Source organism: Neodiprion virginianus, chromosome 5, assembly GCF_021901495.1.
Source record: "Neodiprion virginianus isolate iyNeoVirg1 chromosome 5, iyNeoVirg1.1, whole genome shotgun sequence".
Lineage (NCBI taxonomy): Eukaryota > Metazoa > Arthropoda > Insecta > Hymenoptera > Diprionidae > Neodiprion > Neodiprion virginianus.
The window spans coordinates 28,317,798-28,345,794 of record NC_060881.1 but is presented as its reverse complement, the minus strand read 5'-3'; the positions used below and the strand labels follow the sequence as shown (position 1 = coordinate 28,345,794).

General features: G+C 39.2%; 4 protein-coding genes across 6 annotated transcripts in view; 2 read left to right on the top strand and 2 right to left on the bottom strand.

Annotated features, from left to right (window-relative positions):
• The window catches only part of LOC124304454 (COP9 signalosome complex subunit 2), a 31,612-nt gene that overhangs the window by 2,956 nt on the left and 659 nt on the right, over positions 1-27,997 (bottom strand). The gene's annotated exons all lie outside the window — the stretch shown is intronic.
• On the top strand, positions 3-8,211 carry LOC124304453 (neuroblastoma-amplified sequence-like). 2 transcript variants are annotated; one of them, XM_046762708.1, is made up of 19 exons: positions 3-251; positions 514-751; positions 846-1,264; positions 1,467-1,850; positions 2,027-2,237; positions 2,326-2,546; positions 2,642-2,974; positions 3,065-3,270; positions 3,385-3,681; positions 3,750-4,086; positions 4,168-4,577; positions 4,651-4,950; positions 5,061-5,349; positions 5,432-5,734; positions 5,803-6,223; positions 6,337-7,226; positions 7,311-7,439; positions 7,575-7,899; positions 8,009-8,211. In XM_046762708.1, the coding sequence occupies exons 1-18, from the start codon at positions 135-137 to the stop codon at positions 7,848-7,850; spliced, it is 5,781 nt and encodes a 1,926-aa protein (XP_046618664.1). In that variant the 5' UTR covers positions 3-134; the 3' UTR covers positions 7,851-7,899; positions 8,009-8,211. The 2 variants fall into 2 exon arrangements, with proteins under 2 accessions (XP_046618664.1, XP_046618665.1); XM_046762709.1 differs by lacking the exon at positions 8,009-8,211 and having other exon boundaries at positions 7,575-7,928.
• On the top strand, positions 726-27,997 carry LOC124304452 (uncharacterized). Its single transcript, XM_046762707.1, has 12 exons — positions 726-735; positions 12,940-13,217; positions 16,309-16,419; positions 16,557-19,867; positions 19,910-21,062; positions 21,165-21,246; positions 21,553-22,017; positions 22,426-22,473; positions 22,576-23,139; positions 23,650-23,815; positions 23,918-24,252; positions 25,174-27,997. Exons 4-11 carry the CDS (start codon positions 16,649-16,651, stop codon positions 24,242-24,244), a joined length of 6,024 nt encoding a protein of 2,007 aa, XP_046618663.1. The 5' UTR covers positions 726-735; positions 12,940-13,217; positions 16,309-16,419; positions 16,557-16,648; the 3' UTR covers positions 24,245-24,252; positions 25,174-27,997.
• On the bottom strand, positions 10,880-12,299 carry LOC124304456 (uncharacterized). The gene is made up of 2 exons (XM_046762714.1): positions 11,868-12,299; positions 10,880-11,771 (listed from the first exon to the last, which is right to left on the bottom strand). Exons 1-2 carry the CDS (start codon positions 12,250-12,252, stop codon positions 11,560-11,562), a joined length of 597 nt encoding a protein of 198 aa, XP_046618670.1. The 5' UTR covers positions 12,253-12,299; the 3' UTR covers positions 10,880-11,559.

Below are 27,997 nucleotides of genomic sequence, written 5' to 3'. Positions count from 1 at the left end.
AACATTTCCTTCATATCATTTACGCTTGCGCCATGCGAGTTGGGGATGTTGATAGAAACAACGGAATTCGCAGAATTCATCCTGGATGTAACCAAACCTAACCTTAAAACTAAACTTCGCGAGCTTGACAGCTGATGGCTGTAAAACCAGATCAAAACATGGGGGTTGACGGCACCGAGGAGTGTGATGAGCAGTCGATATTATACGAACTTTTGGAATATTATGTGCGCAAACAAGAGCCCGAATTATCGGTAAGATTGCGTGATGAAGTTGTCAAAAAATCTGCTTAAGCCTATGTCAAGTTCTAACCTATTTCCGGCGTTTAGCACCACTTAACCTTTAACCCATCCTGACTGAATATGCATTTTATTCGTCTTTTATCGTGAATGAAACAGTAGAAAGAATCATCAGATTGGTCTACATTCAGAAATCAGTCATGCGGGGTTTTTCTTCTACCTCTGACAACCCAGTTTACAGAAATTAATAATTCCAATTGTATATCTGCTACTTCAGAGATGCAAAAACGACACCGCAGCCATCCTACCAGCTACAGGAACGATAAAAATTGCCCTGAGATATTTGAACAATAGGTACTCGTTGCCCGAGTCTATATCCTTTGAAATCGGACTGACGTTACAATGGAAATTTGCTGTCGGAGACAAAGGAAGCCTGCTTGCCATCTTGCAAGATAATTTGATAGAAATAAGAAAATCCAAAGACGAGTACTCTTCCGTCGTTGGCAAAGCGTCGGGTATGCAAAATCCCATTTAAACAATCCATATTTACCCTCACAGCAGGATCTTTATAAACCCTCAATACTTTCACATATTGATTTTGATTCGCAGTACCTAAAGATGCCTTTCCGCAATGGCGTAAAGTCGTGTGGAGCCCCGACTGTTCGCTGCTCGTGGTCGCATCGAGCAACGGCTATTTGTCATTCTACAATTCATTGGGAAACAATGTGTTCAATATAAGTCCTAAGAACTTGTCCCAAAATCCGAATATTCTGGAAGCTGGCGATGCCGTTGCTTCAATGATATTCGTTAAAACCAGAGTTAAGAGTCTGAAATGGGCCTATGAATTTCTTGTCATTACTTACAGCGGACTATTAAAGGCCTATTACGTATCAGCTACTGAAGCATTCGAGGAAAGCCATGAATTTTCATTCGGCAGCTTGTACAGAAACGGCGTCAGCGCCGTCGCTTATAACGATAGACACAATTTACTCTTTGTCGCTGGCAGTAACATCACGCAAAACTTGCATGTGAGTTTCATTACTGACTACTCATTGCTGAAGTTGTAATGTAATCAGTACTTATTTCTCTAGATTTTATTTAACTAGATCTTTGGAATCTCTTCTTTTTTTTTTTTTTTTTGTTATTTACAACTCGTGTCATGTCGTAACTGCATCTTTGCTGATAACTGTAAAGCATTGGTGTTGTGTAAAACTAACTTACGTGTTTCAGACTATCTCTTCAAAATCTGGTCTAACATCGTGGCGCATCCTCAATGATTATCCATATTACAAGTTGTCGTTTGCAAACGAAGAGAGCACTGGTGCAAATTCAAGTTTTTCAATTTGGAATTATCTGCCTACTTTGCATTCCCAAATCGAATCTGTCATATTTAAAAACAGTATATCACCAAACGGAGATCTGCTTGCCTGTTTACATACTGATGGCTCAATAACAATATGGAATTTGCCAAGCTTAAGGCTCCACAAAAAGTGGGGGCCCAATGAGCAACCAGATGCCGATGCTGTGAACCCCCTTGGTCTTGTTAAGTTGAGAAAATTACCACCTGGATTTTCAGAATTTCATCCTATTGACGTCAATTGGTGGTCAAATCATGTAAGATATTCAAGAACGTTGTCTTTACCATTTATAAAGACATTTATGCTCGCAAAATAATTCTGCTTCGAAATTATTCAATATAATGAACCAATAATAAGGAATGGTTTGTTTCTAATATTAACATTATAAATCATAATATAATAATTTAATACAACGTTAGTAATTTTTTACAGTCTGTTATAATAGCAAGATACTGTGGTTCCGTTTCCGTTTGCTCGATCAAGAATTTGCGCAACCTTCTAGGTGCCAGTCCTGAATTTTTATACGGACAACCACAAATATCTGAACTCTGCCCAGACCGTGGTTTCCTCAGTTTAGACTGCGAGACATTCTTGACGAGCAAAAAGAGGAGCAGAGATTCGACAAATGAGAGCCAAAATTCAGGTACCACGATTTTTGTTCAAAACGTACTTCGATCCAATAATTCAGAACCTTTTACCATGATTGTTACAATGCTTAAATTTTTTTGAAGACTCATCGTCGGAGAGTGAAAAAGAAGAAGAAGAAAACGAAAGACCAACGGCTCTGAAATACGCAGGAAGTTTGTTTCAAAGTGCTCTTTACTCCATAACTGATATGGAAAGGTTTCAGCCGAAGAGAAAAAAATCGAAACTGATTCACCGAACATATAGAATATTGGGATTGAAGAGCACGACTCCAGAGGAGTTGTACTCTAGGAAGATTGACATCGAAGTAAAGTATCTGATTCACATTTTAATGTGAAATTAAAGGAATGCGTAAAAAATAACAAAACGAGTTTAACTAGAATTTTACATAATGAAATATAGGAATACGGCGAGGCACTAGCTTTGGCAAACACTTACAACCTGGACACCGACTTGGTGTACCAAACGCAGTGGCGCAAGTCTGAGTTTTCACTAAACGCGATTAAAAATCATTTGAGTAAAGTGAGCAAGAGGTCTTGGGTTCTGAACGAGTGCGTAACGCGTGTCCCTGACACAATCGAAGCATCCCGAGAGCTTCTTAATTTCGGACTTGGAGGTGCAAATTTAGAAACTCTATTAGCCATCGGTGTAAAGGATGACGGCAAGTTCACACCTGCCGATATAGAGGATGAGGATTACGAAGAATTGGATAAAATCGGTGCGACTTTAAGACAGGTAGTGTATTTTGTTAATATCCTTTATTTGTACAGAATCTCATTACTCAAGTGGTCGCGTTTTCCTAATTTCATTAATTATTTGCTTCAGATACAGAAAGAAAATCAAATATTAGATCAAATAAATATTGAGAAGTTGACTGAGGGTCAGAAGGAAATGGTGATGTATAGACGAAAGCTTTTAGACCATCTGGATAAATTACAAACTTACGAAATAATACTAGAAGCTCCCTCGATGTATAATAAAAATTTTTACGAAGAATTTCGAAAACTGAGCGCCCTACAAAATGCTATTAGGTGAATAAATAAAAACCAACTGGCATTCAAAACTCTCCAGCACTTGAAATATTTTAATCCAAATAATTATTTTTTACACTTCATGAGTTTGTTCTAAATTATTCAATTGTACAGATTTGCAAAGGACAGTAATTACCGGGCTGTGGACATCATGTTCACTTATCACAGTGCTAAAATACTGCCGCACTGGCTTGCCGTTATAAGCTTCTTTCCTGAAACTCTCAAACCAACGGATTACGAAAAACTGTTACCAGAATGCGACAACGAAGGCCAACTATTCTTACCAGATCAGCTAGAGTTGCGTCAAAAAGATTGGTCGGAAAAAAGTGAATTCAGCAAGACGCTCGGCCTGTCCGATGACGACGGCTCTGAATTAATTTATGACTGTGATCCAGCCTTGAGAGCTTACAGGTATGCATCAATCACTGTGTCTGCTATTGATTATTTGAAAACAGAGTTTTTTTATATTCTCATTTCAGAAATGTGCCGCTCACCCAAGAACTGCTTAAAAAATGGTACAAATCTCGCGCGTATCAAATAGAGAGAAACAGTTCCATGGTGGACAATGCTTTGAGTCTGATAAGAATCGGCAAATCTCGAAATATCAAAGGCTTGGAGAATTTCATGTTCGAATTAGAGACGCTGGACGATTTGATATACAAGGTAAACATGGAAGACATGTCTCTAGCCCGATTGGAGAAACTTTCTGACCTCGACAAGATAAGACTATTGATGAGCAAATCGGATGAGAAAAATTTTGTAGATAACATTAAAAATCTTGTCATTCCTTATATCCATAGAAAAGAGAGGCTCTCGGTGAGTGAATAATGTATTTACTGCTCTATTTTCCGAGATAATAGATTCTTAGAACTAATTTTCTTTCACTTGCGTTCACAGCCTCAAGGATGTTCTCATCAGCAACTATTACACGACTACTTAGTGTCCTTGAGTGAAGACGACTTGACATTGCCAGTAAAATTCTTTGAACATTTGAAACAGACACAAAATACAGAGATAATCAGAGACTTGGAAGCTATTATGAAACTGGCATTGGATTGCATTTACTCTTGCAAAGATTTGAAGATGTACGAAAAGGCCAAGTGTATATTTGAATGCATTCCGTTCAGTCTAGAAAACGTGGGATCAGGAAAGATTTGTTGTCTGATCGAGGAACTGGAACAGGAACTTGAGTGCTTGAGAGTACTAAGCGAATACAATGTAAAAACTACGCTGAAATACATTCAAGAGAACAAAACTAATCGTGAGACTATTAAAATGCTGCTCACTCAAATGGCAAGATACGTAAAGTGAGTTATACTTTGATTATTATGAGTTATAAACGAATGTATCAGTTGTTAACAACAATTGACATTTCTACAGCGCGTTACCTCCAAGCGAAAAATTGTGGCCTCAATTATTAAACGATATACTTCAACTTCACGAAACAACGTTTTCCTGTCTCGACATCGAAGTGTGTTTCGAGATATGTGTCTCAGCTCGATTAACTTCGGGGGACAAAACGACCATTCAGAACTGCACAAGTCTCATAGAGACTAAGAAATCTGAAAAATCTATGCTGAAAGTGCCTTATGATAAAGCGGTGGAATTGGTATTGCAAGCCAGTACCGAGTACTTCAATAGCTCGAAAAGCTTGACCGATAGTAGCATGGAACTGGCCAAGTAATTTCTTATAGTGACTAAAGCCCGATTTTTTCTCGTCTGTTTATCAAATACACACAACTTATCGTGTTTCAAAATTATTGCGAGAAGTCAAAGTTTTTCTTCCTCAGGGCGTGTCTCTACCTCATAGAGGACGATAATCCGGCAATAAAAGAGGAATACGAGCTGATAAGTTCGCTGCAAATTTTGAACGACTTTAACGTAAACGTATTGCCACTTCAAGTCCGATTAAGCCAAGATAGGATTAAGTTAATTGAGAGCTGTCTGAACAATCAGGAGGACGCCTACAAAAGTACCCAAAGATTACTTAACCTGGCGAGATACTTGAGGATCGAGAAATACAACTCCAGAAACAGGGATGGCAAGGTATTGGAACTTGTCGCGCAAAAGGCCTATGAGGTAAGGTGAACGACGATTCTTTTTCAGTCGCTATTCTCTCATAATCAAACGTGCTCTCACACTTTATTATAATTCATTTCAGGTGAAAGACTACAGCGCTTGTGCGACTATTTGCCAGCAGCTTATAGACCACAATAGCTCATCAGCATGGAAGATAGTTTTTGATTTGGGTAATGACGACGAATACCAAGACTTCAAGTTCAGGCAAAAGTGCCTGTCCTTCGCTATGAACTGTGGACCAACTGATTTGTTAGAGACTTTATTGCAACGGATGCATTTAATCGAGATACAAATACTCCACAAAGATCTGCAGAACTTACTGCCTTCCGAAGTTTCTGATACAATGGTGGACAGTGATGACGAATTTACAGATGCAATGACTACAGTGAGCATCCGCTTTATTGAATATCAATGGTGTATCTAACGGTTGTAAACGTTTCATTACTTTTTCAGCCTCAAGTCGAGTCCAAAGAGTTCTTAGTGCCAAACATTATAGGAACGTCGACCGAAATGGTCATTAGCTCTGCTGAGCTGGTGAAAAAGTCGACGTACTCATTGCTGAAGAACGTGGGAAATAGAAATTTCTGGAAAAACACCCTAAACTTGAATTTCGTCACACAGAGTAGTGACTCGTGCGAAGCAGATGACCAAATACTAAAATTAGACACTGTAGCAAAGAACCCTCAGAGTTTTTCTTGCTTCTACGAAAGTTTGCATAGGGATTGCTCGATCAGCAGTTTAGATACCAATTACACAAAATACTCGCTACCGGATATAAAAGATAAGAAATTCAAATTATGCCAAAACCTAGTCAGGGTTGCCCTACTTGGAGAATGCGCCAGCTACGGATTTGAAATTAGCAGCATTGATCATCGTAAGTTCTGTACAAGTCGTATCAAAATTTAGGAATCCTGATGAAAACTATCAGACAGCTCTAAACTCTCAGTAAAATTCTGCCGCATCCGGTGAAATCATTTCATTTTTCAGTATTCGTCGAGTGTGCTCGTCATGTCTTCACGGAAGACTGTTTGCTGGGGATTTCATACCTGTTGAGTCTCAGCAGCAGTGACAATGATTTCGTCAGACCAGCCTTTGACGATATACCCGACGCAGATCTGCGACTGCAGTTAGCTGCCTATTTCTACTCCCTAGAACTATACAAAAAACTGGAGCCAGACAAGGTGGGCTACTATTATGATCCGTTAGAGTTAATATCGAGGATGACCAAAGCTGCTGCTAACATGCAAGACTGTCCGATTGCTGAAGGGCTGATATACTGGTCTTCGCGCTTGTTAAATGCCAAAGATTACGAAGCTGAAGACGAATTAGCTGACTTGGAGAGTGAGCAAAACCCGACAGATGATTCGAATCCTGTTTATGAGTCGAAGCGGCAGGAAGAGAAAAGTTGCACACAACTTGAAGCGTCGTCTCCGTCGCGATCATTGAACAAAAAATCGTTCGACAAATTTTCGATTGAAGTTTCATCCTTTGAATCAAACGAGGAAGAAACGGGGTGGGATGATGACTGGGGTGATTTTTCGGACCCAAGTGACGAGGACGAGAAAAACGCAGTTGAAAAATCGGAACGGCGCGAATTAGTTTTTTCCGACACTGAAATGACGGAAGGAGATCGATTCGCACAATTCGAAAATTTGGTTTGCCAGGTTAGCAGCAAAGATGAATATCTGAGAATGAAAGAGAAACTAATCTCGTGGCCTACATTTGAAAACCCCGAATTTACCACTGTGGACAAGCATCCGGCGTTGAGATTAATCGATTTAACTAAAGTACTTGTTACGGAGGAAAATGATGGTTCTACTAGTCAGAGGCTGGTAGAATGTAAGGAGATTATGGCCCATCAAATTGTATCCGAAACCGTGAGTCTCTGATCGATATTTATTGGTTTTTGTCTGATAGAATCAGTAAACCTTTCATTGTATTTATTAATAAATCTTTATCAGGTACTGAGAGAATATTTGAGTAAGAAACACGTCTCCTCAGATTTGGAACTAAACATTTATCTTCATTTACGCTCAAATCAGAAATCGCTCCAAGAAGAGGCCGTACAAATAATAAAAGAGAGATATCAGGTGATCAGATACATTATGTTTGTCGCTTTCGAGTTCTCATTGTGAATTGATATTTCTCCAGATTGATTGGATCTATTAATGCTCCATTTTACAGAACGTAATACAATGGTTACATATTTTCTTTTTTTTTCGTAGGACATGAAATTGTCGCCACCGATCCTTCAAGAGTTGTTCTTCAAAAATCTTACTGGATCATTTCATCCAAATCACATCGTTTATAAGCTAATTCTCGATGAAGTAATTGACAATTTTGACTTGGTCGACATTGAAGAGAATTTGAAAATTTTGAGCGACGTATTAGTCGTACAACGATGTCTACCGCAAGCAGCTGCCCTGAGAAATTTTATTAATGGTTTACCTCGGTCATTGCAGACGTTTGATGCCGGGCTCGGTACTTTATTCGTGGAATAAATTGAATTCTTTCACATGCTAACTTGAGCATTTTGGTGGAGTTATTGTTGTAAATATAAATTTTATTTGTACAGTGAACCTGAAAATTTTTATCAATGCTTACAGATGAACGTATACATTATTTTTACATTTTTGTACTTCTTGTGTTTCATTGTCAGAGAAATCACGGACTTCGATAGCAGAGTATATGGGGTATTCTACGTCAAATCGAACGGTCGGTTTCCCTGGCCCGTTTTAATCTGATTGCCCTTTCACGCAATCAAAGTGCGTATTGAAAGGATGAACTTTGAATTTTTTCAAATTTTTTCTACACACAATTTCTTCGCGACAACTCATCTAATAAATTGATTTCAACGATGTTTTGATTTTTTGCTACTAATTAGCTTAAAACCTGCACGACGTATGAAGAAAGTTCATTCTGAAAAATTTTAGAATCTCTTGTGAACTTCTCAAGAGTATTTTTTCGGATTTTTCATACCCCGTTTCAGTGTAGTTTTGATACAAAATGCACACAAATTATTCGTAACTGAAAAGTGCCCTAATCGAATGGGCTACAATTTGTACACAGCGTGCCTTCTTCAATGCAAAAGGTTGTTTGAAAACTTCGTAGTGGGCGGTGCAGTGGTTCAGAAGATATATCAACAAATATTCACACAGTGGCGAAAATTCGGTTCAAACTTTGCGGCGCGGCCAACTATTTGCTTAACCTGCGCGTGGCACTGCTGCGCATTCGAACGCGATCGTCAATTGTTACGCGTGTTGTTTATAACCTCGGTTGACGAATTTTTCTTGAGGAGTATACTTCAGTCTATCATTTATTACGATTCCTGACATGATATGTGAGTTCCGTACTGCCGGACAATATTATTTACGGATCGTACTACCGACATTATAACTTTCACCATTCATTCCGCCACATTATAGTATGTATTACTACGTACAAATGATAAATTTCACAGTTCCATCCAAACTATTACTCGTAACTTTTGAAATACTTTTCCGCCCACTACGAAACTTATAAACAATCTTTGGTGTTGTAAAAGACATGCTTCGTAAAAATTTCGGCTAATTCGATTAGAGCACTATTTTGTTACAGAAGGTTATCAAAGTTTTTTCATCAAAACTATACTTAAACAGGTTACGAAAAATGGCACAAATTATTTTTAGAAATTTCATGAAAATATACGAAACTTTTGTACAAGAACATTTTCCTTGTGTCATCTCAATTTCGAGCTATGTTGACTGGAAAAGGTGAAAAATCTTAGAAAGCCGAAGTTTCGACTAGCTGTGGTAAGAACATGCTTAGTCAGAAAAATCTGAAAAAATTCAGATTTGATACTTTCAATACGAACTTCAAGTGAGTAAAAGGGCGAAAACATCAAAAGTGTTCAGAGTTCTTCATTCGATTTGACGTGGAATCCTTCATATGTATAAATCACTTGTCTGCGTAAAAAAGACATATTAATGCACGGTCCAGTTTGTGAGATTCAAATTTACGTATAACACGTGCTAGATGAGAAAACGGAGTAATCCGAGTACGCGCATGCGCGATTTGAACCAGCAGAAATTGGAGCACAAGTTTCTGACTTCATTCACACATGACGAGCGAACGGTAAGCTACGCAGTTGAGCATCGCATTGTTTGTATCGAAATGTTGAAAGTGTGGTGCATAATTTAAAAAGTGTAGTTTTACTGTGATGACAAACCAGGGTATAAAGTGACGTGGCAGTGATTGTAGGTGGGAAAAACGAGTGACCGCAACGAGATCATCTGATTAAAAGTATCGAAGGTACGATTGCATTGTTTATTTATCTTGAATTTGTGTATACCATTTGTGTATAAGTCCTGCACGATAATCGACAATGTCGTAGTTCATAACAAAGGGTTGACGATCTAGTTTAACTTTCCAATTTCTACGAAAATATTGAACATCATGTTAACCTCTAACATGGAGTGCTTCATAACCGATGTTGATGTGTTTATCAAATAGTAGAATCAATACTCACTTACGTCACATGGTGAGGGATTTTTTGAAAATATTTGATTCCCCGACAAAATATACTGAAATATGCTGAAATTAAATTGATAACGCACGTATTTTAAATGACGTAATCTGCCCTCCCCGCGCGAGATTCTAGGGATGAGAAAGAGAGAATTGTGTTTTTGGAAGACTTTTATATACTTATGTATTTGGAACGGATATGGGAGGTAACTGGGTCGAAATTCCAAAAAGTCTATTTTAAAGATCGCTCTAATATCTCAAATTAAGGTAGTTCTGTAGTTTTGTCCAAATCTTAGAAACGGCCGGAAATTTTAGTATGGTGTAAAAACAACCTCCATGGACCGACTCACAAAATTTGAAACCGATTTACCGTCCCGTTTGGAAGATATTTGCAATTAAAAATCGATCTTTTTGCACGCGCGGCCTATACCTAACACGCAAATTGACGGACTTTGTCTACATTTTTTATGATAGCTCCCGAACGGATCTTACGATTTCATTGAAAAATCACTCGCGTGTTGAGCACTACTGTAGGATTAATTTGAAAAAAATATATATATTTTTCACCGTTTAGTTTCGAAGATATCGATTAATGAAAATGAATAATCTTACGCGACGGGGAACGGAGATACGATCAGTTGTGACGAAACGGCAACAGTGTACGGCGGCAGGGAACAGATGCGCGCGTTGTAAAAGCCGCGATAGTAAAATTTTTCGTAGGTTTCAATAATTACGACAAGGATGGAAAATAAATTTGTTCTTTTAATCAATTAAATTTCGTTTATTTATTCGTATATATTGTGTCATATATACTATGGTCGCGTGTGTGAATATACAAATGAATAAAAAATATATATATATATATATATATATATATATATATATATATATATATATATATATATATATATAAAAACAAAATTTGCGGACAAAGTAAAAATAAATTCAATGAATAACTTTTTTTTTTAAATACTGATAACGATAATAAAATTTTTGTCAAATAAAAACTTTCAAATAGAAATATCAATTTACAGATGGATTTGATTCTCACCGCTATATACAAATTTAATATAATTACAATAAGGGATTCATAAAAAGGGAGATGGAGTGCCACGCTGATAAAATGTTATGCTCAACGCAGTGAGAATTTATCATTTCACTGCAATGAATATTGACTGCGATGACACTAAATCCATATCATTTCACCTGACGCAGCAGTAAAATTGATTTTACAAAATTTCTTACAGTGTTGTATACCATAACTATTTCTTCTACAATATCTGTCACCGCAGTGAGAATTTATCATTTCGCTGCATTGAATGTTGACTGCGATGACACAAAATCTAGATTCCTGACGCAGCAGTAAAATTTATTTCACAAAATTTCTTACGGTGTTGTATGCCATGATAACTATTTTCATTACGATAACAGACACCGTGGAGTTAATTATTGAGATAAGTCACATTTGCAAAAATTACACGTACGTTTTTTTTTCTCAACAATAAACACTGAAGTCACAATAGCAGCTTGACCGCAAGTTAATACTTGGTGTCGAGGCGCTGGAAAAAATCTATAGCAATCCTGCATTCCAGTATGCAAAGGTGACACTGCGAATGAACTCAGATGCTAGTGAGAGCTCTTGCGCCGTCTCAGTCTTATCCACTGGGATGTAGGATTGTTATAGAAATATTAGATTGTTGTGAAAACTTACAATTCCTGGCACAATCTTTCCATATTCTCTATAACTAATTTCTTTTCCTCTTCAGCAGCTCTACGGCAGGAATCTTTCGCAGCAGCTTCCAATGCTGGTCCAATTTCTCTTACATATTTTTTAAACACATGGGACCCGATGGTTGGGATGTTTAAACAATTCAATAATTTGTTCAACGCCGTTTCTCCAATGCCAGAATGAACTGCACCTGTAAAATGCATTTTGATATTAGGCATATCCTTGGCAGGTTAATCCGTTCTTCGAATTAATTTCTATATTTTGCACAATTGAAAAAATAACTCACCCAATACAGCTTTCGTATTCACATCAGCGTGCGTCTTATTTTCCAACGTTACGTGTGTTTTGCCTGTGCGTACTTGGGTTATAGAACAACACTCGTCGCAGGCAATGTGCAGAATTGAGTTCAATCCCATTCGCGTTTCTTTCACCGCTTTCCTCAATAAAATATCTTTTTTGCAGCGAATACACTTCAATTGTTGGGCCAGATATTCTAAATCGACGATTCGGCGCCCTTCGACAGCAAATTCTTGTTGCCGATCATGGAGGTTATGTCCACTGTCCTCTCGTTTAGCGGCATTCGCTCGACACATGGCGGAAACTGCTTTTAGTTTTTTATCGAGCACTTTTTTCTTCACAAACTGACCCTTGAATCGCGTTTGGGTTGCCATTATCAAGATTTTTTTTTCACAAAACAAATATAACTTTACAGAACTCTGACACTCTCACGTTGGACGCTACTATATACTGAAAAATTTCGATGTTGCCAAGCTTACAGAGGCGCTCTCTATATGTGTAGGGGCCCTATCCATGCATAAGGTGTGATTGTGTAAGACATGAACAGTGTACAGCATCGCCAAAAGTTCGAACAGGCACAGAACTTAAGAAAGAGATACGTGGTCTTGTACATCTGTTTGAGAAAATTTATTACCATTACTGAAAGCGCGGCGGACAATTATCAACATATATTAGTGTTTGAAATATTATCGCGTAATTCTAATCATACGCGCAAGTTCTAATTAAAACGATATTCATTTCAGTGTAATTTTCTAGTGCGTAAAATGCCAGAACATCAAATTATTCCTTAAATCTATAAAGTTGAATAATTTAAATTCTCTACATTATACTTCACGACGATCTGTTATCGTTCTCTTTGTTATCTTTCTTTTTCGCGTTTGTGGCGAAAAGCCACGAGTTTGCGTCATTGCGAAAAAACGCGGTGCGTCGCAAAGACTTCCGTTTCATTACCGGATGAAATCTGGGCGAGTCCTACCGCAGGAAAGAGAGGGGAGGTGTATTTATCGCAATCATGTATTCGTCCGAACGTAGCCTTCTCCTTCATTCGCTCTCATTGTCAGACTTGTTCTCGTGACGGCTACAACTTCTCGTTTTCATGCTGAGCAAGATACTTGATTGAGTTTGATTGAATTTGCAAAAATCTATGTATCGGAATTAATAATTGAACGACGTTTTTCGCGTATAAGAAGTAGCATCGCTACGGGATTTTTTTTTTTTTTTGAGAACGCACGTCATAACGGATCGCCGATCGAACAAATTGACAGTTTACCGGACTCGCTGAACCGAGTGGCGTTCATTTCCAAGCGTACTTACGACAGAGGCAGGGGAATTTGACGTGGTATGTATTTCTGCTAATTCTCTTTCTCAGGCGCATATGAAGCGGGCTGTTTGTAATTTCACAGCGACGATTGAAGAGCTTTACGCGTATTTATCGTCTCGCATCAAAACTGTGATCGATTCTGTTCGCATTAATTGGAGTAAAATACGCTTCACTTTTTTGAGATTCCAGTCTGGCTAGCCTATCCGGGTTTCACGTAACATAGTATATTATGTAACAGGGGAATGAAGGCGAATGATATTCCTGACTTATATACGTAGGACTTCATTTCCGACTCAACTATGGCCACATTATTGACTTCAAAAGAAAAGAAACGAAAATCTAACAAACGAATTCAACTTGAAACCGGTTATTACTCTATTATAAGAAATATTCCGTTAAACGAAAAGACAAACTTATTTTCAAGGATACCAGGATCAGACTACCAAAAAAAGGCCCTAGGGGTATAAGCATAGTGAATTTGCCCTTGAAAGATATGAGCACGATACTGGGAGGATTCTTAGGTACTAATAAGGTCATAAGATCCTGAAAGTTTCAGATCTCTAACCCAATTGGTTATTGAGAAAAAGCAAAATGTATGAAAATCGGAAAAAATGAATATTCTCAGGAATGCGTGAATCGATTGATTTGAATTTTTGATATGTTTTGGGGGCTGATGGTAGCTTTGAGGAGAAAAAATATAAACTATATCGGTTAATAAGAACCTCAAAAATAATGGCACTTTTGTTTTAATTTTGATTTTTCATTATGATGCGATTCTGGTACAATTACGAAACCATTTTTTTCGAAATCCTCATCCATTTTTCTACGAGTATACGAACTTTTAAGGTCTTAAAAAAAGGTACGCCATGTCACAAAAAAATAAAAATCATTTTTCATGCAAATATTTACTTTATTTATGTATTTTAAGCTTGAATCTTTATTTTCCTCGCTAACATATATTTTTGTAATTCATTTGAAATTGTCATTTCTAAATGAAGAATTGAATCATTAAATATGAATGAAAATAAACGAAAATATGATAAACATTTCACACTTATAACATAAGAAACAGATTTTAGTTTGTAAATTATAAATAAATAACAACAAATGTTTGAAAGATATATCTTTAATATATGAAAAAAAAAATGTTGTGTCTTATTTTATCAGTCTTCATCACTATCATCTTCAATCACAGGTGAAACATTGTCCGTATCAAATAATTTGCTTAGTGTTTCAGCAGGCCTCAGAATCTTCGTCAAATATCTTCCGTGTGACAAATAATAAACAATAGCAGCAACGTGAGAGCAACATCCAATTGTTCTAAGACCATTTTCACACTCACAACTATGCCTCAACATACTTTTGGGACCAATAGCATTTTTTTTATACTCAATGAAACATCTATAAACCTTCTTATTGATATGACGGGATTGAACTTGAGCTTTGAGTATGTTTGACTGGTCTTTTACGTATTGAATAGTAAGATTACCTGTTTCATCAAGCATTTCTGCTAAATACGACACAGCCTGCTTCAATTGGTAGGAACCCGTAAAAAAAATTCGCAGATCTCTTTTAGTCATTTCTGGAAAATCTTCTAGGACTTCAGATGAAATCGTTCGAAACGGCAGTTTTTTACGTTGCCAGCCATTTTGTTGAACTTGGTTAGCTAACGTATTTTCTACGTTATTTTGTGATTTCATTGTCTCAACGACTTCATCCAAAAACTCTGAGTCGGAAGTAAGACGCTTACTGTACGTATTATGTAGAAATGAGACAATTTTGAAAAAACTTCCAATTCTGGGAAGCATTTTGCTGTCAATTCTTTGATCGAGTGAATGATATTTTTGTTTTAACATCCCATGAGTTGCTTCTACGGGCCAACGAATTTTGGTAACATATCTTGAAGCGTTGGACTCAGCTGTTGTTAATTGAAATATTATAATCATATGCCACGACTTATAGCGGCAATTTTAAAAATATTTTCAAATATCATCGCAAATTAAATCGGAGTTGATTATATTTATCGTTGAATATTACGACAAAAGTTTTTTTTTCCTAAATATCTTCAATATAATTATTCAATATTTATGAACATACTTATTTTAGCGAGGAAAATAAAGATTCAAGCTTGAAATACATAAATAAAGTAAATAGTTGCATGAAAAATGATTTTTATTTTTTTGTGATATGGCGTACCTTTTTTTAGGATCCTCAAAGTTCGTATACTCGTAGAAAAATGGATGAGGAATTCGAAAAAAATGATTTCGTAATTGTACCAGAATCGCATCATAATGAAAAATCAAAATTGAAACAAAAGTGCCATTATTTTTGAGGTTCTTATTAACCGATATAGTTTATATTTTTTTTCCTCAAAGCTACCATCAGCCCCCAAAACATATCAAAAATTCAAATCAATCGATTCACGCATTCCTGAGAATATTCATTTTTTCCGATTTTCATACATTTTGCTTTTTCTCAATAACCAATTGGGTTAGAGATCTGAAACTTTCAGGATCTTATGACCTTATTAGTACCTAAGAATCCTCCCAGTATCGTGCTCATATCTTTCAAGGGCAAATTCACTATGCTTATACCCCTAGGGCCTTTGTTGTAGAACGCAATATCTAGAAGTACCATCGGTTTGTTTGCTTTCTTTAAAGTTTATTAAGACTCCGTGCACGGTCAAACTGACAGCGAGACTCCGAAAACAAATAGAAAGACAGAAATTATGAGAATGAATTGTGCTCAGCTACTGATATAGTAAAGGTACGTTTGAATTTACCAATGATGTCGTTTAAGCGGTGGATTCACTTGAGGTTTAGACACATTTCAACGATTGTTCAATCGTATTCGCATGATTGTTTAATCGATGAAATTTTACCGTCTGGGTTTTTACCAAACTTTGCCAAAAGTCCTAGACGATTAAGGTATTTTCGATTCCTTAATCAGCCGAACTCCCCCCCCCCCCCCCCCCCTCCCCCCCCTTATGCCACCACAAGAATTTTTTTCCTTTTTTGTTTTATGAATCGTACGTAAGATATATTTTCTACGAGTTTATCGCGACCAATGCTAGATGTTGAGGAAAAATCTTGAATTTTTTCTCCATCAGAATCGACCATCCCGTTTATGCCGTGCCGGAGAATCATCAGAAGTGATAACAGGCAGGAAAACTTTATCGTCGGAGAAATACGCGTATCAGAGAAAGAACAACTGTTGAAAGGTAACATTTGTGAAATATATTCATTTCCGACAAGTAAATCGTAATCAGTCAGAATCGAACCATGCTCACAGTTCCAACAGATTTTTTCTCCGCTGTGACCAAGGCTTATTAATTGATTGATCATTATTTTTTTTAAGGATAATTATTGACAAACGAGCTGCCTGAAGGTGTCATGTTTTGACAACCATAAAGTGCCATTGCCATTGTAACAAAGTAAGAAATTTCAAAGATGGACAAAAACAATGACAAGAACTCTGCAACGCGAGATTCGTTACGCGGTGATGATGACACGTACGCCGTAAGGGGAGGACAAGGGCGACTGGTGGGCTTTCAATATCAGCTGAAAGTATTGACGCTTTTTATGGTACGAGGAATACGACAAAATCGCGAATTTTCCTTAATAACTGAAATGGAAGCCGCAAGAAGTTTTGACGATTTGGTACTCAGTTATAAACCCAACGCTGATACCGACGTGAAGGTATACCGATTCGTTCAAGTAAAACATAGCCAGAATGAGTCCCGGGAAATCAATGTCGCGGATCTTTTCGATACAACCTCTGACTTTGCATTGAAAAAGTACTTTGATTCCTACTGTCAGATAAAGAGCGATCCCATATTTGATAAAGACGAATTGAAAGATTTCATTATTTACACAAACATCGATTTGGTAGAGGATAATTTTGAGTTACAAGAGATCGAACTCATTGCGGATAACCAATTTGACGAGTTTCTTGATACCGAAACTAATGAAATAAAAAGCAAACGATACAGATTTAGCAACACAGGCCCGTCAAAAGTTTATGAAAATTTAGCATCGGAAGCGTATAACTTGGCGCAAATATTGGTTAAAAAAGTTCTTAATTCCGAGAAATTATCCAATGAAATTGCAATTATTAAAAAATATCGCATTGCTCTGACAAGGGAAGTTATTAATGTGAGCGGGAAAAGAATTTCCGACAATTTCATTGAAGGAAAAGGTTTGTCCAATGGGGCGGAAAATTTCCGCAATGAATTTTATTCTCAGCTCTTACTTCAAATGGAATCACAGAAAGACTACGCCGACCCAGAAGAAGTATGGAACGAGATAAGAAGTAAGTCTATCACATTCTCCGCCAGTTTCATTTCGGACTCAGAATTGGAAAATATTAAAGAATTGTCCGACGAATTCAAACATTTGTTACAATATGCTGTTAACAAAGAAGTCAAAATAGGAATGTGGCAAAGAAATATCCCACAGAAAAGTAGCCAAAAGATTTCTGCACCGAACATTGAAGGCAATATCGTCACGCTGTCGAAATACGTCTTCACCGAACCAACTCTAGACAAGATTAAATTTCGACCAGAGTTTTTAAGAAATGTTGTCAGGCAGCCCGAAAGCATCTTCAAATTAAAGAAACTTTTCGAGTCGAACATGGGCGATATATTCAACGATCTCGAGGAATATCAGTTTGAAGTTTTTAATTTCAACACTCTTTTGAAAAAGAAAATACTTTCGATGAGCACGTTTCCCGACATTAACGTCAACGACAAAGAAATCCCCGGTTTCCTTGACAAACTAATTCTTGCGGTAAAACAGCCGAACGATCGTGAACTTGGCGATATATTGGAGAACGAGTTGGGCGATTGCATATCAGATTTCGGTCATGCCGATATTTTTATCGAATTGTTTGAACGGGACATGCGAAAATGGTTTTTGCAAAAAGTAGGATCATCTTTAACAAACACAAGTGGACTTGAATTCCTGAATGAAACCAAGAACAAAATCGTGGCGTCAGGGTTGCGCTTTGTGCACCAGGAGAAACTGGAGAATTACGGGATTAATTTCAGAGAGGAAAATCGGGAATTGACGGCCTATTTAGCTCCAGAAAAATTGTGCAACGTGAACAGAGCCTTGAATTTTGTTGCAACCGAGGGGACAACTACAGCGGCTATCGAAGTTTACCAAACGATCAAGAAAGCACCCAGGCTTGGAAACAAATATGACAGTATGATCATTCATTTCAACTATATGTTGTTACCCAGGACCAGAAAACATGTAATCGATACATTTGGAATGCAGGACCGATATATTTGTCTGGTCGTTGTATCTGAACGGTGCGATGGCCAGGAACAGGCATTGAGTACATTGTATGACGATTTACTTAAAATAATGATGAATGACGGGTGTGAAAATAAAAAACTGATTTTTATTACAAAAATGGAGTTAGGTTTGCGAAACTGTAGTCAGATTCGCTGTAAATTAAATTTTAACGATCTTACGGATGAGTCACAGGAAAAATTATTGAATAAACGGATCGTTAGTTTGCAAGGTCAAAAAGAAAGCATGAGTTTTGCAGAATTATTCCAAATCCGTGCACTAGAGAACATAGATTTGAATGATTTAAAAAACTTCAGGAACGCGATAGACTCAAGAACGTTAGAGAAGCTGATCATTAACGGAGATAATATAAAAATAGGCTCACCCTTGGAGAGTTTGGATTCAATCGAAAATTATTTTATCGATCGTACATTCCATCGACGAGTTATCATCAAGGCCACCGTTCTTGAGTCGTTAAACACATCCGATATCTACGCTGTCAGCCACGCCGACCAGAGTAACTTACGATACCTAGAAATGAAAGGAAAAACAAAACGTTTTCAGGAAATTGATTCCTCGGAACGGCAAGTTCCCGGATTCGTCAAGTTAAACCGTGGTGAAGAGAAGGAACATTTCGAAAAGCTGTGTAACACATATCCGAACCATAACGTTCATTGGCTTATCGCCAGAGAGAAGGAATTATCATGGGTACGATCAAAAGGTAGCATTACTACTCTACTGGAACACAGAGACACTAGGGACAAATTTTCTTATGACTGCAAATACGACGTGTGTAAAACAACAACCCTTGATGCGTTGGTTGATGAACTGTCGTCTCAGGATGTGGGGCCCGTAATTGTTTCCAATACCGCGGGCATGGGAAAAACAACGATCCTAACTCATTTCGCGAAGAGAATACAAGAGAAAAATCCTAAAATGTGGGTGGTCCGAATTAATTTAAACGATTTTACACATGTTTTGAATATGGAAAAAAAATCAAGAAATGTCAAAATAGGATATAACGAAAGCGCGGTCGAGTTTCTCATCAACCATTTACTAAATCTTAATGCTGAATTGGAAAGGGTAATTTTGAAAGAATTGATCACAAAACGGGGTGGCGTGGCCTTGTTGTTCGACGGATTCGATGAAATAAGTCCGGACTACGATGATACGGTGATAGCCGTACTGCAAGCGATTAAAGGATATAACGCAGCGAAGTTGGTCGTTACCACCAGACCTCACAGGCAGAGTTTGTTAGAAAATACGCTTGAAACATTTTCTCACGTCTTGAAACCGTTTTCTCAGGAAGATCAAATCAATTTCCTGGTCGGATTTTGCGGAAAATTTGGTGATCAAGCCCTCGAAACGCAGCTGAGAGAACGTGCTGAAGCTCTGAGAGAACGTGCTGAAGCTCTGAGAATACGTGCTGAAGCTGTGTTGAATAAATTTGCAACTTCAATTCGATCTGATGGTCTGAACGAATTCGCTGGTGTTCCACTGCAAACGCGTATGATTGCCGAAGTATTCTTTCGAGATAGTGACGATATGGTTTCAGTGGAGCCGAATGTGTCAGATGATGTCAAAATAGCTGATCTGTATCGAATGTTCGTTGACAAAAAGTTCGAAATATATTATCAAGAAAAGAATAAATACGACCTAAGCAATCCTGGAACAAAAGAACATATTGAGCATTGGAAGACAAAATTTCTTCAGGAATATCGACGATTAGCTATGTACACGTTACTCGAAGAAGAAAATTCAGCTACTTGGAATTTGTCTCGGAACGAAATTGAGAACGTGACAGAATTGATCGCCAAGATAAGTAGAGGTTCACGGCGAACTGGTATCGTGACAGATGTAATCAACCACAGAGCTCATTTTATCCATCGAACTTTCATGGAATACTTCGTAGCGAGCTACTTATTTCAACACCTCGGAATATCTGAAGAGAACGATTCAACCAGGCAGTTAGAATCGTTCATTTTACATGAAATTCTCCAGGAGTCACGATACTACGTAGTTCGCGCCTTTCTGAACGATCTGTTATCCAAACCGCCAGTAAACTCGACACCTGATCCTCTTCCATGGGAGGTAAAAAAGATCGACATCGTAGATGACGAAACCAGCTTCAACATTTTTCAGACCGCTGTGAATGAAAGTAACTATAAGCTCATGAAATTCTTTTTTACTCGGCTTGTGAAAAATGTTTCAAATTCACAGGAATGGATTAACGTTAAGCTCAGGGAGCCAATAACTGAGGAAACTCTGATGCATATGGTGCTTCAGAAAAATCGTTATAAAACATATCCGAATTCATCAGATGCAAACATCTTGGAAGTTGTTGAATGGTTGCTGAAGCAAAAAGCTGACGTTAATGCTACTAATGTTTACGAAACTACACCAATGCACAAAGCTGCTCAAACTGGGCAATTGGTGATTTTGCAATTACTGGCGGGTCAGCGAGATGCTGATGTAACAGCTCGATGTCTTATGGGGGAAACATTGCAGCACATGGCAGCTGAGAGTGGAAACTTGGAGATGCTCAAATGGCTAATTGCTGAGCAGGGCTGCGATGCCAAAGTTGAAGATATGTGGGGGAAAACATTGCAGTACGCAGCCGCTAGAAATGGCAATTTGGAAATGCTGAAGTGGTTGGTTGAAGATCGAGGCTGCGATGCCAAAGTTGAAGATGATTTGGGGAAAACATTGCAGCACGTCGCAGCTGAGCGTGGAAACTTGGAGATGCTGAAATGGCTGGTGGACGAGCCGGGCTGCGACGTCAAAGCGAAAGATGATTCGGGGAGAACACTGCAGCACGTCGCAGCTGACCGTGAAAACTTGGAGATGCTGAAATGGCTGGTGGACGAGCAGGGCTGCGACGTCAAAGCGAAAGATGATTCGGGGAGAACACTGCAGCACGTCGCAGCTGAGCGTGGAAACTTGGAGATGCTGAAATGGCTAATTGTTGAGCAGGGCTGCGATGCCAAAGTTAAAGATGATTCGGGGAGAACATTGCAGTACGTAGCCGCTAAAAATAACAATTTGGAAACGCTGAAATGGCTAATTGTTGAGCAGAAGTGCGACGTCAAAGTTAAAGATGATTCGGGGAGAACATTGCAGCACGTCGCAGCTGAGCGTGGAAACTTGGAGATGCTGAAATGGCTGGTGGACGAGCCGGGCTGCGACGTCAAAGCGAAAGATGATTCGGGGAGAACACTGCAGCACGTCGCAGCTGACCGTGGAAACTTGGAGATGCTGAAATGGCTGGTGGACGAGCAGGGCTGCGACGTCAAAGCGAAAGATGATTCGGGGAGAACACTGCAGCACGTCGCAGCTGACCGTGAAAACTTGGAGATGCTGAAATGGCTGGTGGACGAGCAGGGCTGCGACGTCAAAGCGAAAGATGATTCGGGGAGAACACTGCAGCACGTCGCAGCTGAGCGTGGAAACTTGGAGGTGCTGAAATGGCTAATTGTTGAGCAGGGCTGCGATGCCAAAGTTGAAGATGATTCGGGGATAACATTGCAGTACGTAGCCGCTAAAAATAACAAATTGGAAATGCTGAAGTGGCTGGTGAACGAGCAGGGCTGCGACGTCAAAGCGGAAACTGATTGGGGGATAACATTGCAGTACGTAGCCGCTATAAATAACAATTTGGAAATGCTGAAGTGGCTGGTGGACGAGCAGGGCTGCGACGTTAAAGCGAAAGCTGATTCATGGATAATATTGCTGTACATAATCGCTGGATATGGCTCTTGGGAAATGGTGAAGTGGTCGGTTGAATATCGAGGCTGCAATGCCGAAGCGAAAACTAATTCGGGGATAACATTGCAGTACGTAGCCGCTAAAAATAACAAATTGGGATTGCTGAATTTGCTGGTGGACAAGCAGGGCTGCGACGTCAGAGCGAAAACTGGTTGGGGGATAACATTGCAGTACGTAGCCGCTAAAAATGACAATTTGGAAATGCTGAAGTGGTTGGTTGAAGATCGAGGCTGCGATGCCAAAGCCTCACATGATTCGGTGAGAACACTGCAGCACGTCGCAGCTGAGCGTGGAAACTTGGAGATGCTGAAATGGCTGGTGGACGAGCCGGGCTGCGACGTCAAAGCGAAAGATGATTCGGGGAGAACACTGCAGCACGTCGCAGCTGACCGTGAAAACTTGGAGATGCTGAAATGGCTGGTGGACGAGCAGGGCTGCGACGTCAAAGCGAAAGATGATTCGGGGAGAACACTGCAGCACGTCGCAGCTGACCGTGGAAACTTGGAGATGCTGAAATGGCTGGTGGACGAGCAGGGCTGCGACGTCAAAGCGAAAGATGATTCGGGGAGAACACTGCAGCACGTCGCAGCTGACCGTGAAAACTTGGAGATGCTGAAATGGCTGGTGGACGAGCAGGGCTGCGACGTCAAAGCGAAAGATGATTCGGGGAGAACACTGCAGCACGTCGCAGCTGACCGTGGAAACTTGGAGATGCTGAAATGGCTGGTGGACGAGCAGGGCTGCGACGTCAAAGCGAAAGATGATTCGGGGAGAATACTGCAGCACGTCGCAGCTGAGCGTGGAAACTTGGAGGTGCTGAAATGGCTAATTGTTGAGCAGGGCTGCGATGCCAAAGTTGAAGATGATTCGGGGATAACATTGCAGTACGTAGCCGCTAAAAATAACAAATTGGAAATGCTGAAGTGGCTGGTGAACGAGCAGGGCTGCGACGTCAAAGCGGAAACTGATTGGGGGATAACATTGCAGTACGTAGCCGCTATAAATAACAATTTGGAAATGCTGAAGTGGCTGGTGGACGAGCAGGGCTGCGACGTTAAAGCGAAAGCTGATTCATGGATAATATTGCTGTACATAATCGCTGGATATGGCTCTTGGGAAATGGTGAAGTGGTCGGTTGAATATCGAGGCTGCAATGCCGAAGCGAAAACTAATTCGGGGATAACATTGCAGTACGTAGCCGCTAAAAATAACAAATTGGGATTGCTGAATTTGCTGGTGGACAAGCAGGGCTGCGACGTCATAGCGAAAACTAATTGGGGGATAACATTGCAGTACGTAGCCGCTAAAAATAACAAATTGGGATTGCTGAATTTGCTGGTGGACAAGCAGGGCTGCGACGTCAGAGCGAAAACTGATTGGGGGATAACATTGCAGTACGTAGCCGCTAAAAATGACAATTTGGAAATGCTGAAGTGGTTGGTTGAAGATCGAGGCTGCGATGCCAAAGCCTCACATGATTCGGTGAGAACACTGCAGCACGTCGCAGCTGAGCGTGGAAACTTGGAGATGCTGAAATGGCTAATTGTTGAGCAGGGCTGCGATGCCAAAGTTAAAGATTATTCGGGGAAAACATTGCAGTACGTAGCCGCTGAAAATTACAATTTGGAAACGCTGAACTGGCTAATTGTTGAGCAGAAGTGCGACGTCAAAGTTAAAGATGATTCGGGGAGAACACTGCAGCACATGGCAGCTGAGCGTGGAAACTTGAAGATGCTGAAATGGCTGGTGGACGAGCAGGGCTGCGACGTCAAAGCGAAAGATGATTCGGGGAGAACACTGCAGCACATGGCAGCTGAGCGTGGAAACTTGAAGATGCTGAAATGGCTGGTGGACGAGCAGGGCTGCGACGTCAAAGCGAAAGATGATTCGGGGACATCACTGCTGCAGGTGGCTATTGAAAGTAGGAACTGGGAAATAGAAAAGTGGTTGGTGGAAGGCAAAGAAGTGATGATAACGTCTTAGATATTCTGGTAAGAAAATCACATGAAGCTGACAAGGCTAAGAAATAATATGTTAACCCATTAACGCCCGAAATGACACTTTTCATGTGGTCATGTTTGACTGATTGCCAACAACGCTAGGATAATGGGATTTTAATAAAAATTGCTACCCGACTATTTTCAAGGGCGCTCTTTCAGAATATCGAGGTTAGAAGCCATGAAAATTAGATTTTCTATGGAAAATTTTCACTTAAAAAAAAAAAACAGCGAAATTTCGGTGTAGTTTTATTGAAAAACTATTTAAATCGAACCTTTATAATACTCAAATCAGACTCTTTTCTGCAAAAATCGTGGAATTTTTATCTCCACTTTAAAAACACATTGGTTAGGAATTTTTTTTTATCAATTATTTTTAAAATAGCGGCTCGAAAAGCGTGAAATTTTACGTAAAAATTAAAAAATGGTTTCTTGCTTGATTTCTCGAGCTAATTCTTATATCTTGGGTTCAACTTTGGATATAACCTTGATTCAGTGTTTGAATTTCGAAAATTATGAAAATTTTGAAAAGCAAAAATGGCGAATGAAATCATTGAAAAAACGTTAGTTGGCGCAAAAACTTTGTTCCCAGGGTTTTCGGGGTCGCTGATTACGAATCTGAGGTCGGTTTTAAAAGAATACAAAATGGCGGATTCAATATGGCGGACCAAAAATTAAAATTACGTGATTCTGCCCAAAAATTTGCTCCCAGGGGTTTTAGGGCTCTCTAATTACAACTGTGAGTTTAGGTATAGGAAACTCATAAGAGTTAATCAAATATGGTGGACAAAAAATAGACATTGAATAATTCTGCACAAAAACTTGGTCTTTGGGGTTTGGGGATCTCTGATTCTCATTACGAATCTAAAGTCAGTTTTCGGAAATTTTAAATTGTGGACATATCGTTTGTTTCAGAGTTTTTGTTAATTTTTTTCGTTTTCGAGGTTCTGCGGCACCAGTCGGAAAATTGGTGGCGACTTTAGTTGAATCACCGGACGGGGACTTGGCGAGTATTTTGAAAGAGAAAGACGTCCAGTACGTGCGTAGCTACAGACGCGAGCTGACCGAGCTGACCGAGCTGATGTGACATCACTGATGACTGACGTGAGGCTATGGAGGAAGCGCCAACTTCAAGGTCATGCAGTACTCCTACCCCTACCGACCGACCACCCAAAAAAAAGCTAAGCCGTGCGCCCAGCTGATCGTCAGAGCATTTTATTCAGAAAATTATTGCAATTCCAAAATTTCGTCTAGCAGCCGCAAAATTGCATCAAAACAGTCTGACAATGGCTCACTTTACTTCTCATTTTTTCCGAAATTGTGAAAAGTATCTCAGCTATGTACTTTCTGGCCTTTGAAATGCGGGAAATGTGGGAATAGTAACACGTGTCAAATAACCACATGTTTTTTCAAGATCTACGGGATATGAGTAATTTTCCTGACTCCCGCTACAAAAGAGCGATGCACCGTAGAAATTTTAACCCTTTCTGATCGGTTTTTTAAATTTAATGTGGGAAGAAGAAAGGGTGAGTTTGCTCGATCGGTAAGAGCGGGACTACTACATGACCGTCAGCTCTGCCGCGAGGGACACGAAGGTGGATGAGATTCCCGCCGCTTAGTCATCGACGCATCGCGAAGACACCACCACGCCAATGTCGAGGGATGGTACATCGACAAATTCATCAGCCAACGAGCATTCTGCGACAATTGCAATACGCTAGATTTTAAGAATGTCGGAACCGACAACCAATAAGAATCGGACAGTCTTGCGATTAACAGCACTTATGTTTCGAATTTTCGACGTCACACCCTTGTTCTGGTGATTTCATGAGATAGATAGTCTTTGGTTTTTTGGTGGGATAATTGGATGTAGAGATTGTGAGAAAAGAAGTTGTGGATGACGTCATTGGATCGAGTTACGAAACGAATGGAATGAAATAAGAAAAAGTGAGGAGCTTTTTGGTGTGGTTGCGAACCGTCAAGCGCTAACTGTATTCTCGCAATCGGATTTCGAGAAAAATAGAGAAGAAAGAGGGTTGAACTTTTTTCAATTCGCGTGTTTACGATTTCTCTAAATTCGTTAGCTGATCTCTGTGCTTGATGGACGTATCCTGAGTTTTGCGGTAACAACCGCAGTCAATTTTGTTTTTTTGAGAATTGTAGAGACGAGTCACGGTTTCAAATCAAGGCAAATTCATTGCTAATTACGTACAGCCTAATTCCGCTCTACGGGGTTGAGTCACATTAGCGTATTTTTGCAGTGTCACCTATCAAGGATAGATCACGTATCGCTGTCGAGAAACGTTAATGTTTGAAATAATTAATTACGGAATTGCTTACGACGTTTCGAATGGGATATTCATTTAAGATCCTTTTTCGTGGACCACGATTGACGCGTTAAGTATTATCATTCTTGTTATTGGTTGGCGGATTTAGTTATAAGCTTTGTCATCAATAATTTTCTCTTTTGTTAGCTTGCATTTTGATCTTGTCTCGCGAGTATCGAATTTAGTTTCGAAATTCGTTGCAATTTGTACATTACATATTGGGACCCTTTTGTTCCTTTTTTTTTTGTATCAATATTATTCCACTGAATATATCAATGTTTTGGTTTTATTTTGTTTAATTGTGTTGCGTCAACGAGTGTTCTTCCTGTCTCTCCGAAACATCACCCCTTCCCCACCCCGTGATACTGTCGTGGGCAGCCGAAAATTAACCAGCGGTGGAGATTAAGAGGCGTGTTGATTACGCCACGTGCCCAACAAAACCTTATAAATGTTAAAGCTATCATCGCGGTTCGCCGAATTATAGTGAACGAGGTACTTTGTAATTTTTGCGGGTTGCCGAGTGCATCAAAAATCCGTGTCACAACTTGTACGACCAATAATAAACTGTTGATTATTCGACAAATTTTCTAAATCAAATTCTTAATTGAATTGTGCACCCAAAATTCATATCGCAGTAACAAGGAATATTATAAACTATAAACTGAAAATTGACAAATCTTCGAAGCTTCGTAACAAGGAGAATTAACTCGATAACAGGCGTTTGAAGATTAGTAAGTCCCATGGATGCCGTGCCGTTTTCATATGTCGGCTGTCTATATTTCGATTAGATCGTTCGTGCTAGAAAAAGCTTCGTGTGAAACAAGTCGTCGTACATTTTGATTCTCAATCTCTGCTGTACGAATGAATAAAAATGCATAAATGTAATAAAATAAATCCTGCATTCAAAAAGTCGGATGCACAAGGTCGTAATGTGGGGAAATTTTTTGAGGATTCCCCCGTAAAAGATTTACGAATCCCGTGAAGTTCCCATAAGAATCCCACGTAAGATTTGGCAAAATCCCCACAAAATTGACTAATAAAACAATTATCATCTATGCTTATACGCAGCAGTTACCTGTTTTATCATTGGACTCCGTGGAGTTACTAATTTCATTATAATCGTCACGCCTGAGTTAGGTCTTTTATAATCGGCATCACTAAAGTTGAGTGAATTTTGTTGAGGGCAATCGTTATAACGAGGCACGTTTTGGCGAGCCCCTGACATAGCAACCATGGTGTAGGTGTACCAGAACAATATTGTGTGTCACGTAAACTAAACTTTGGTTCATTTTGGTAGCTATGACAGCAACTCGCCAAAAAACTCCCATGCAGTATAGACAATATTTTGTCCTTTCGAGCACTACCGTAGCACGTTGCTACGGTAAATGTGCTCCAAACTATTCGCTGTTTTT

Bases quoted from the DNA above. Each gene is read 5' to 3' on its own strand.
- LOC124304453 (XM_046762708.1), top strand. From the start codon at position 135: ATGGCTGTAAAACCAGATCAAAACATGGGGGTTGACGGCACCGAGGAG. The intron at 3,682-3,749 runs GTATGCATCAAT...TTCTCATTTCAG, and splicing joins CCAGCCTTGAGAGCTTACAG to AAATGTGCCGCTCACCCAAG. The intron at 7,440-7,574 runs GTGATCAGATAC...TTTTTTTCGTAG, and splicing joins TAATAAAAGAGAGATATCAG to GACATGAAATTGTCGCCACC.
- LOC124304456 (XM_046762714.1), bottom strand. From the start codon at position 12,252: ATGGCAACCCAAACGCGATTCAAGGGTCAGTTTGTGAAGAAAAAAGTG. The intron at 11,772-11,867 runs GTGAGTTATTTT...TGCATTTTACAG, and splicing joins GAATACGAAAGCTGTATTGG to GTGCAGTTCATTCTGGCATT.
- LOC124304452 (XM_046762707.1), top strand. From the start codon at position 16,649: ATGGACAAAAACAATGACAAGAACTCTGCAACGCGAGATTCGTTACGC. The intron at 19,868-19,909 runs CTGAGAGAACGT...CGTGCTGAAGCT, and splicing joins ATCAAGCCCTCGAAACGCAG to CTGAGAATACGTGCTGAAGC. The intron at 21,247-21,552 runs ATGGCTGGTGGA...GGAAACGCTGAA, and splicing joins GGAAACTTGGAGATGCTGAA to ATGGCTAATTGTTGAGCAGA.